This window comes from Astatotilapia calliptera, chromosome 6, assembly GCF_900246225.1.
Source record: "Astatotilapia calliptera chromosome 6, fAstCal1.2, whole genome shotgun sequence".
In the NCBI taxonomy this organism is placed as follows: domain Eukaryota; kingdom Metazoa; phylum Chordata; class Actinopteri; order Cichliformes; family Cichlidae; genus Astatotilapia; species Astatotilapia calliptera.
This window is the reverse complement of record NC_039307.1, coordinates 3,765,837-3,777,277: the sequence shown is the minus strand read 5'-3', so window position 1 is coordinate 3,777,277 and position 11,441 is coordinate 3,765,837. Positions and strand designations below refer to the sequence as shown.

Below are 11,441 nucleotides of genomic sequence, written 5' to 3'. Positions count from 1 at the left end.
TCACTCCGCCGTGCAGTCCGAGGGCGGGAAAAAGCAAAAACCTGGAAAGCGCCAGGTCGACGGGACTAAAGCAGCTTTAAAGCCTGGCAGCATCCCGAGGCAGCAGTTAGGGACAGGGAGGAAGCATACGACGCAGATGAAGGCCTCTGTAGTGCAGCTGGTGTAATGACAGAGAGACACCTGCTCACGTTTCTCGCCTCGCGCCTTGTTTGCTCTCTGTGGTTACTTCTCTTTTTCCTCCTGTGGTTGTCATATTGAAAGATCTCACTTCATTTGTAAACCTGATGGAGATGTAGGAGGGTTTTTTTTTTTAATTGCCAAAACACTCATGCTTTTTGCGAGCAGCTCGAAGCTCGATTGCGAAACTACAACTCAGTGTTAGTCTTAACCAGAAAGGTGAGAGCAAGCTATTGAAAATCATTGTGCATGTGTGTGTATATATACGCCCATAAAGTTTGGGAAATCACTGTGGCAAGTCAGCCATTTACCGAAACTGATACTTCTGATAATTACCAGCTCAAATTATCTCAGATCGAATCAAAACACAAGCGGTTAGTAATGGAACTCAGAGGTTTCATGTGCATGACACTATTTTATTAACCGTGCAATAATTACCAATACCCACCGATGACACAATTCCTGCAGAGAATTTGGAGCAGTGGGGACCACTCTGTGGTGTGTGCAGGTATGAGGCAGGTGGTCTGCCCTGAAACCCCCTTTGGCGACAGATGAAGGCCAGCATAGACAGACAGACAAACAAGTAGCTCAGACAGACAACTTCAAATTCTGCATTGTGCAGCATAAAAGCGCAGCAAAAGGCAAAATGACAAACGATACGTATAAAAGCTGGAGCCACTAAATATTCCTTAAAGATATAAAAGCACATTTTTAAAGAGAAATCTGAGCGCTTTCATCGGCCTGAGGTGTTTATACCCTTACCTGTAAACTTCTGTGGCATTGAACTCTTCCGCTTGGCTACGTTGCTGGCGAGCCTGTCGAGCAGCAGCGCACGCTCAGTACCCATCTGAGTCCTGGATGTGTGACTGTCCTCTGCTTGGCAGCAGAAGAGCACAGAGAGAGAAAGAGAGAGAGATAAGGAAATGAAGACTCTCTTTTTGATCAGGCAGTGTCATGAGTGCACAGCTGTCCATCAGCCTTTGAAGTCACAGAGTTTTTTTTAAAAAAAGGAAGAAACTCAAAAAACACAGCAGCTGCGCAGAAGCGCAGTTACACCGGGAGGAACGAGATATTAATTTGAGAGCAGACGCTCCTTTGACCTCACTTCCTGGTTGCTTTTTTACTTCACCAGCACAGGAGAGGAGACCACAGGATGAGGATGTACTTCCTCACCACTACGGCACTATCAGGCATAAACTTACGACATTTGGTGACCACAGAAACAGAGCATTGTCTGTGTGTTGCAACCATGCTGTTGTCCTCTGAGTACATAAAGGCTTTTCTGTTTTTTTATTTGGAGGGAAGGGGGAGGTAAGGTGGTGTGCGTTTGTGTTCCTGCTTGTGTCGGGTGGCTGGGCTGAAGCATTTGCCCTACATTATTTAGCTTCCCCTTTGATGGCAGAGAGATGAGAAGCGGTCTTCTGCACGCTGAGCCTGTACGCCACAGCAGCCATAACCCGTTTAGCTGTAAGTGCGGGGTAGTAGCCATAAGCTTGTTATTTTTAATGGGGCTATAAAAACAGGATCTGTTAAGTGTGCACCTGCACGAGCGTGTGCATTTCTGCACGAGCTGCAGAAATGCATGCGTTCTTCATAACTTTAACACCTATATGTGCATGTGTGAACCGAGTGTCCCTCGGAGACATGTTGGAGTCTTCTTACAAGCGTGGTGGTGAGACAGTGTGTGCGCACCGCTGCTCACCTCTCTCGGCGGGACCTTTGCTCTGAATGTACACATGGCACCTCTCTCGGTGCTCCTCCAGCGAGCTGCGCTGCTTGTAGCTGCGACTGCAATGGTTGCACTTGAAGGGCTTCTCTACTGCGAGGCAGAGGTTTCAGTTAAACACTCAAACACATCAATGGCATGAAGCAAGCATTACTTCGTTAAGTACGCGGTTTCGTACAAAACTGATGATGGTGTGCATATTGGAGGCCGTGCAGGAGAAACACGTGAACTGAAAGTGAATGAGTAAGTTTCCAGAGGTGAATGAGTAAGCTAATCATATGTGATGTGTGTAACCATATGAGAATGCATGGCAAGGTGTTACTGGAAAAGCCATGTAGCCTCAGCAGACCTCAGATTCAAAAGGAGTAAAAAACCAACCAGCATGGTACTGTACGCAGGTGCATACAGTATCAGAGCTTATCAGTGTGAGTGTGTGTGTGTGTGTGTGTGTGGCTGCCTGGTACCAGAGTGGGTGCGCAGGTGCCCGCTCAGAGCGTCACGTCGCCGGCAGGCGTAGCTGCACATCGGGCATTTGAAAGGCTTCTCCCCGGAGTGCAGTTTGATGTGGCGAAGCAGGTTTCCCTTCTGGGTGAAGGAGGCCCCACACTGAGTGCAGTGGAATGGCCTCTCGCCTGAAAAAACACAGCGTTTGAAACAATCCTGCACATTCTCACACGACACCGGCTTCTTTAATCACACAACTTATTCTGATTTCGACCACCTGCCGCGAGGCTCCTGTAAGCAAAATAAAAAACCCCACTGTGGTATTCTTATGTTCTTGTTGGGTGGAAATTTTGCAATAGCTCAGATATTTGTTGGCTTCCATTTTTTTTGACTTTAGTTGTTTTCTTGTTCCTACGATGAATTGCAAAAAAACACAGAATCATTCACCATCTTTAAAAGGGGAAGAAAGTAACGTCCAAACCTAGAAAAGACTGTTCTCACGGACAACTCAGACCGCACAATTGCCAAGCAGATTGTGCATGACTTCCCATGTCAGAAACAAAGCCTCACGGGTGCCAAACGAAGACTAGCACTGCTCGGCTCTACTCAGTGAAATGCAGCTCTAATGTTTGTATGTTTTACAACAAAAGTCGCGATTAAATGTCACAGAGACACACGAGCCTTTCAAGTAAGCGAGTACTGCATCAGACGGTGGATCATGGTTGTTACAGGGAGTATGGTCGCCTCAGCGTCTTCACTTCTTAACCATCAGATTTCCTCGCGTCTAGCGGATTTTCCTCAATTTCTCTCCTCAGCTCGCCCACTGAGATCTAACAACAACTTGAAATTACAGTTTGTTCCACGCCCCCGCCCAAGGACACGAGGTGATCGAGCTTTTCGAGGCCACAGCAGGCGACCTGTGGAACGCTCTGCTTCACCTCTGAGGTTTTCCGATTCTGTCATCTCTTTTAAAAGTCAGCTAAAGTCACTTGAGCATTTAAGTAACGTGCTTGCCCCAGCTAAGGACATTTGCGCCTTTGAATCCATGTACTGCTCTAGACTCTGTTTTATTGGGGCAGTTGTGTGTGTTCTTAATCTATCTTCTTTTATCTGTGGGTAAAAAGTGCCATATAAATAAGTATAGCTTGCTTTCATGTTTAAGTACCCTATCTACTCCATCATAACCGTAAACCCAACACTATTTTTTTTTGCTAGAATATTCTTCTGACTAAGATTTGAGAGTTTCAGAAGCCTAAAATCACATAATCTCACAGCACAGGATTATAATAATTGTCTGTGATGACTTAAAGCTAAACTCTGCTTTGTTAGTCAGACTGATGGAAGACGGGACAAAAATAATCTTCGTGACTCATTTTGAAGACATTTAAAATGTAGCAACATGAGAATTTCTGACCTTCTTTCACGTTTTTGATATTTTTTGTGCGCCGCCGATAACTCGATATATCAGTTCTATGGATAAGCTGACAGAGTAATCCCATGAGTGGGATGAGTATTATTTTCCATACTATAACTCGGCTCTGAGCACGCTGGTTAGGTCATCACTTCAGAAAATCTGTCATTCATTTCAGGATTTTAGGGCAGAACGATAACTGCAGCTGCAGTCTGATGTGCTGACCTATCTGCTGCTGCGATCAAATCACACAGTTAGTGCATGCGTGGAATATATGAACAACAATAGAGGCTATTTCACAATCTGTCAGTTAGCACACGATTGTGTGTTCCTAATCGCTTTGACAGAGTCAATAAAAGGAGACCTCAGGGCCATCAACAGCGCGGCGATTGCACAACTGCGATCTTTGAGGTCAGCGTCCTTCTGCTTACCCGTGTGGCTGCGCTTGTGCACCAGTAGTACGTTAATGCTGATGCAGGACAAGCCGCAGATGTCACAGCTGAGCTTGCCTGTCGGTTGGATGCGAGGCGGCCCGGCTCCAGGTGCATAAGCGCCTTCCGCGTTGGCGGCAGACGCCGCTGCGCTGGCGTCGGGGAGGGCCGCGCTGTCGTAACGCGAGTAGTCCACCAGCGACAGGTCCTGCGGCTCACTCAGGCCATCTCCCTCTTCATCCCCTTCCATGTCCCTCTCCTCATCATTCTCTTCCTCTGTCCTCTCCCCATCAAAACCTTCCTCCATCCCGTCCTCACTGCCTCCCTCTGCTTCCTCTTTAGGCACAATCTCTTGGTCTTTTTCAGCCTTGAGAAGCTGCTCGTTATCTTCCATCTCCTCAGCCTCGGACTTTATCACACCTGAGCAAAGTGGAAGGAGGGGACAACCAAAATATGCATTTGGAGAGACATTTCACAGGAATGTGTAGAGCATTTTCCAACAAAGGAGCTAGATAAGCTGTGAGCAGAATGTGGAACACAGTCACGTCTTTACTTCCACATTTGTATTTAAGGTCGATAGCAAGATATTAGTACTAGCACATCTCCAAAGTGTGGGTAGCCTAATTTGGGCCGATGCATAGTGTCACAGAGAGATTCAGAAGATGTGTGCTTGAGATAAGGCAAAGGCATTTCCTCTACACAGCGGCTAGAACCAGGGCAGGAGAGAGAGAGAGTGAGTGAGCCGGCGCCTCAGACAGACAACACTAATTCCTCATCTGCCTTTGAAGAGTCATTTCAGACTGACTGTTCATCACGTTGGTCACAAAGGCTTAAAAGCATCCAAATTTAAGGGTTAAAAGGTGTTAAAGTGCACCTAAAGTCCTCTCGGTGTCCCCTCAGCCAGCCGAGCACCAATTACATCACCTATACAAGCAAGATTTTCCCGCTTTTGGTTTTTTTTTTCTGGTTTCTCAACCACACGCTCAGCTCAAACTACTTCTCCATGCAGGATTTAGCAATTTCATTTATTAACACCACATCTGCCTACACGCAGAGTCCTAAGGCCCAATGTACAGGACCTCTCACCTAGCCTCTTGCAAGCGTTAACCAGCCCCCCAGCTTATTCAGTTCCATCCAAAAACCACACTGTGGTCTTGGCGGTGACTGATGATGAGCTGAAGAGCAGCGCCTTGTATTGTGGAAAGCGCTCAGAGGTGCTATGGAAACTTTGCACACACAGAGCTCCGAGAGGCCCGATATAGAGTCCAGTGTCTCAAAGCAGTGAACCGCAGGCTGCGCATTAGACGCAGAGCAGGGCTTTAGGAAGTGCACCCAGTGGGGTAGATAGATGGGTGGCAGTCAGAAATAAAGAGGAGAGCTGTCTGTAACACCATGTTCTTTTTTTTTTTAAGTGAGAAATTAGAGAGTTAGGGCTGAATGACAAAGTCAAAACAATTCAACATTAAAAATATCGTGTGAAACAGAGTTGTCACAGTTTCTGCCCGCTTGATGACAAGAAGAGAGCTTTTAAAATGCAGCTTTTATCACAGAAGCACGAACGTGCAGTGAGAACTAAAACCAGACCATGTCTACCACACGCTGGAGACAGCCTCTCATACCTACATACAGTGTGTGTTCAGTCAGTTTTAATCAAAGGGTCTCTACATGAAAGATTAAAACTAAATTTAATTCTGTATTATCTGTCATCGGGCTCCTAGTAGAAATTTACAAGAAGAACAAGGTTTGAGTAATGATGCAGAAACAGAAGGAGCTTTTCTGGTCACTCTGCTGTGACCAGAAAAAAGAAAGAGAGAAGAGACTGCAGAGTGTGGACACGACACTGGCTGAGAAAATGGAGACAGAGTCCCTGCTGGTTCTCATCAGTGTTCCTGTGACCAATGTTCACCATGTACAAGGAGTTAAAAAGGTCTGATTTTAGACGTCTCAGACTGAGTTTAATGACACCAAATGCTGGAGATGAGTACAGATTTAGGCTTCTGTGAAATGACTTCATCTACTTCCAGACTCAGAGTGCAAACCTTTGGTTTTTGGTGCAGCCCTCAAGTTTTCCTGTAACACTGTGATGCAGCAGGAACAGGACTCGGACCCAGGGACGTTTCTGTGCAGTTTCATCATATATGTTGTAGACATTATCGCAGACTAATAAGTCCTACCATGTCTAACACGCTGAGGTGTTGGTCTATATAACCGACTTTGCAGTGAATGTTGTTTTGATGTTACAGCTAAATAGACAAAGCAAAGGCTCGATGCCTCTCTTTCACAGGCGTTCTGCTGAATCTGTTTTTACTTCTTGCATCACTGCTTTGTTTGGGGTCTAAACCTGCCCAATAAAAACAGACCCAGTAGTCTCGTAAGAACAGGTCTGATGAGCCAGGCCAAGCTTTGGGTCAGCTATAACAGGAAGGGTCTCTGGAGGGCTCCTGTCATACTGGGCTGTCTGAACCATCCACACCACAGGCAGATTGAGCTTTTGCTCGAAGGTTTCATCATCTCTTTCTCTCCTTTTCTGCATTCTGACTGCATTTTAGGAAGAATCCAGGATGGATGTTTCCATTTCATCCAATTACTTCTCTGGTTGGTGTCATATTAACTGCTGCCCAATAGGAACAGAAAGACTTCGGACACTCATCAACACTCATTTATTGACCGGAGCTCTGGGAGAACACGCAAACTCCACATAGCTACAGCCTCACAAGTCTGAACCCACTGTTCTTGTGAGGTGATGGTGCTAACCACTGAGGCATCATGCACCCATATACCATTGGTGTCAAGAAATGTCACCTCACTAACTGGTGAAAAACAACGTTTCCGAACATAAACCACCATCCACTGATCAGATACAGTATGAATGCATATTTGCAGGCCCCGCTCTCTTACTTTCTATATTGGCACGCGGTCAATGAAACTTTAATCAGCTAGATGACCTATCAAATCAATCAAGCACCTCTTCGTCACGTGCAACCTTGATGTAGTTCATGTCAAACCCTGGAAAATGAGAGACATGCAAATACCAGACACAGCTTGTTGCCGAGCTCTTCTCACAATGATTTGGTCCACAGAAAGCCCTCAGCTAGTACACAACAATATTTATTTGGCTTTATAGTATTCAGATAAGCATTTATGCATAAATTTGACAGCTACCGGCACGAACACTAGCTAATTAAACCCAGAAACCTCTGATGTAAAAGCAAAATAACAAATCTGCTTTCTTTGTGCAAGTTTTTGCAGAGACGAGCGTCACAACTGAAAGGTCGCGTGGGAAGTTTCATTTAAAACACAGTTAAAGATCTTTGCTGTTTCACCTGTTACACACATTCCAGTCACCTGCCACGAAACTGGCTGCGCATAAAAATGAAACTCGTCTTCACGTTTCCATCATTTTACGAGCGGGTTTGATAAAACATTTTGCGCTTGCAGCTGCGCTCCTCTTGTGAGCTCAGCGAAGCAGCAGTTCCCTGTCTTTCACTCCAAATGCCTGCTGGTTTGCTGATTCAAACGACAAAATTAAGCTGCAAATTATGCCGTTTGTTGCTTTCGGCGATAGCTAGCCTGTTAGCTCGCAGGTGCAGTGGAGGTGCATGGCCACAGCTACAAATAGGTGGATAAAAAATGATCAGGAACATAAAATAAGATACGGCCTGATTAAGATTTGCAAAGGGCCGGATTTGGCTCGATTTGGCCAAATGCTCTGGTTACAGGTGACCTTTCACATTTTAATCCCCCTCCTCTACTTTTTCTGCCACTCTAAATGGTTTCCTGTATTTCCTGTCCTCAACCAGTATAATCTATTTCATTGTATGAAAGTATTGTAGCACCATTCCTCAATTTTTTTCCTGAAACAGGCAAAAAACCCAGCAAAAGACGTGTAAAGAACAGCTGTAGCACCAATGCCACACACACACACATATATATATATATATATATATATTTGTGTGTGTTTGAGAGTGTGAGTGTGTGTGTGGGTACACATACGTGGATCTGCGACACCTTCAGCGGACTGAATTCCATTTTCACTAAATGAGCTGTCCTCCTTCTCTTCTTCCTCCTCCTGCGACTTCACATCTGCAACATCTGAGAAAGTAACATGTTGAGTGGATGTGTTAAAACTGAGCGACGCTTTTCTTCTTAATTAAAAAAGTGTTTTCCGTAGCAACAAATGAACATTAAAACTCCAGATTAACAGTAAATATGCAGGAAGTCTTGCTCATGACCCCGACACTATGACCTGCTTTCAGCTGCAGCGTGCACAAATCTCTCCACGTACGTGGTGGAGTTTTTAGGCACGACTTCAGCCAGGATGGTGGCCGCTGTGGAGGAATGCGTGCATCCTCATCATCGAAAGTTTCACATTAAAGACAAGGAATGCCTATACTCACCCATCCCGTCTGCCTCTGAGGATGTGAATTCAGGATGCTTTTCTGTGCTCATGATGAAGGAAAACGTTCTGTGAGGGGGGGGATTTACAGTATTCGGTTAATGAGAGTCTAACCAGATTCTCCCCTTTGGCGCTTTAAAACCAGGTCTGCCAATAAAGATAGAGAAAAGGCGGGTTTGTTTCTTACATTCATTGTGTCACATTTTATCTGACCGTTTGTGAGACAATTTTAACTTTTTCAGATGCTCTCGATGCTAATAAAAGAGCCCCCCCAACCTCCCCTTTACTATTTCTACAAGGCCTGTGAAGAAATAGAAGCAAGACTTGCATCTCTTTGTTCCTGTTGGTTGGACAGTGTAAAAAAAAGAAGAGTGGGTAAAAAAGCCCACGGTTGATTGCTCGACCCTGTCTCTACATTTAGCCTTATGAGAAAGAGATGATGTTCACTGCTCATGTATTTCCTGCTGGGTTTGTACACAGGAGCAGGCGTAAAAGAGCACACACAGACACTCCAGCACAGTTTCAAAATTATTTAAGAAAAATCCAGACGTGCACTTTTTAAAGAAGCCCCCTGTCAGTTTCCACCGAGTTAACAAAGTATTTCATTATATTTTATATTGTTTCAACTATTTATTCGCATCAGCTCTAATAAATAATAAAACACCACACCGTTGATAGGGTTTTCATGATTAACTGAAGCTCTTGCGTTAAAATACATCAATAGGAAACTTTCTCACATGGTCAAAATGAAATTGAGAAGCACATGTCTACATTGCTGCTGTTAATTCCAGGAGACGTCTTTGGTTTTGTTTTTTGCTGGAAGTTAACAGTAAGTCTGAGGAGTAATGATGAGAATAAGATCTTACCTGCTTCTTGCTCAGCACCACAGAGGAGAAGTGCACTCACAGGAGGAGATTCCACACTCCGCCGCTGGACTTTCTCTGAATATGGAATATAAGCAACGTCACAGCCGTGAATTCCTTAAAGGAACAGGAACGCATTTTCAGCAAGGTGGAGCAACAAAGACCAGAGCGTGTGAATCCAGCAGAGCAGCACCGACGGCGAGACTCAGAACAAGTCTGATGATGTTTAAATCTTCAAACATTCCTTCTCTGAACCTAAACACGCACAGCCAACAACATTTATGAGCGAAACAAAGAACCGATTCGGGGTTTGATGTTACTTCAGGGCGTCCACATGGCTCCAGACTTGGCTTTTAAGGAGATCTAACTCCATCTTGTGGCCAGATGTGAAAGCTACTTCAAAGTCCAACTCGTCTGAAGCTGAAACTTCATTTACTTTTCTTCCTTTTAAGAATTCCCCTCATTTCAGGCGAATAAACAGCTGATATCTGCCCTTTATGGTCCGTACCTGCAGAAGTCAGACACTGGCTGTGGAAAATCTTACATCATGGCTCTGCATCTGTATGCTGCAGCTGCTGAGTGTCCCTCTCTTTATTCCCATCTCTGACGCAGAGTTGGAAGAGAATTAGGAAAAAAGCTTTTAAATACTTGTATCCCAATATTGTCTACAGATGAGCTTTAACAGTCGGGCTTGTTATTATAGGAGAGTTTAAGCAGTCTTAAAAGTGCATATGCAGTATCACTGAAATCAGTACCTATTTTATGATACAGCATATGATCTGAGCACAGCATTCACTTGTTTACAGTGAGTGAAGTTATATTTGTGTGATTTTTATGCCTATAGTTGCTAAATCATCTACCATCCCCCTCACGGGAAAAACAAGCGACTCTAACGCGTGTAAATAAAGGCAAATAAAAGCTCATGCTCTCTCCTGCTGATAAAAACAAGTTAAAAAATCCCTGAACACATGCGCAGCAGATCTCCAGGTGCATGTTTAGTTTGAATGCACTTGTTGCTTGAATGAGCAGCAGTTCTCTAAAACCGCCGTTCGAGTCATACTTAGGTTTTTCTTTAAAGGGGACGAGTGACGCAAACGGAGACAAAAACATGGGGGACAAAAGCGCGTGCGTGTGTGTTTATGTGTAAGAGAGGCGGGGGGGGGGGGGGCGATACTGACGTATTTTCAGTGTTACGTCAACATTTTCACCGGATCCAGCTTTGACCACAACCTGTGGAGTTACCACAGGTAACAAAGGTCTTGTGGTACAGGAGCATGAAGTGACCCTCAGATATTTGTATCAGATTTAGTTTTTGGTTTCACCTTTAAAATTTACAAAATTTCAAGTGTGAGGTGAAATTTTAAGGGGGGAACAAATAATTCAGCTGAAACACTTTAAAAACTGCCAAAAACTATTTAATATAATCAAAACTTTTATGTCTTGTGACATTTGAATGTTTTATGTTCATCCCTAAGGCGGGTCTGTTACAAAAGATTATCCACTATCTAACTCCACAGACGCCTAATTAGTAACACGCAGTAATGAAGGAGGTTGGAGCGACCATATGAGCAAAGCTGGTTTTCAGTGACGGGAGGACGTACCAGCATGTAGTGCCTTTAAAGATCCGAACGTAGTCTGAAAACTGAGGCAGAAAGAGGGTCACTGATGAAAATGTTTGTCTTTCACTGCTTCTAAAATTGCTGATGTATGCTCCTCACTTTATTTATATACTTCTTATTTATTTAAATATGATGCTTTTAATGCGTCAGATGTGCCACAATTGTACGTTTTACTATTATCTGTGCATAACGAAGGGTCTCCACACAGTTTTTCCACAGTGTGCTTCAAAATCACAGGACCTATCACAGCCTCAGTGTTCTGGAGAGAGAAAAACATCTTTCTCATTTTAGTGAGGAACAACTGTTTCTGATTTCTCTTAGATCACATATCCTAAAAGCACAGGGTTGGGCTAAGGACTTCTACACTCACAGGT

General features: G+C 44.3%; 1 protein-coding gene across 3 annotated transcripts in view; it reads right to left on the bottom strand.

The window, feature by feature from the left end:
* The window catches only part of LOC113023585 (zinc finger protein Aiolos-like), an 82,647-nt gene that overhangs the window by 1,876 nt on the left and 69,330 nt on the right, over positions 1-11,441 (bottom strand). The window contains exons 2-8 of one of the 3 annotated variants that reach the window (XM_026169740.1): positions 9,452-9,565; positions 8,587-8,732; positions 8,183-8,281; positions 4,190-4,609; positions 2,368-2,535; positions 1,880-1,996; positions 940-1,050 (exon numbers count right to left, since the gene is read on the bottom strand). In XM_026169740.1, the coding sequence (XP_026025525.1) occupies positions 940-1,050; positions 1,880-1,996; positions 2,368-2,535; positions 4,190-4,609; positions 8,183-8,281; positions 8,587-8,638 (967 nt within the window). In that variant the 5' untranslated portion in view covers positions 8,639-8,732; positions 9,452-9,565. Of the gene's footprint in view, positions 1-939; positions 1,051-1,879; positions 1,997-2,367; positions 2,536-4,189; positions 4,610-8,182; positions 8,282-8,586; positions 8,733-9,451; positions 10,332-11,441 lie in introns of those variants that run through there. The other 2 variants (XM_026169741.1, XM_026169742.1) reach the window with 2 other exon arrangements.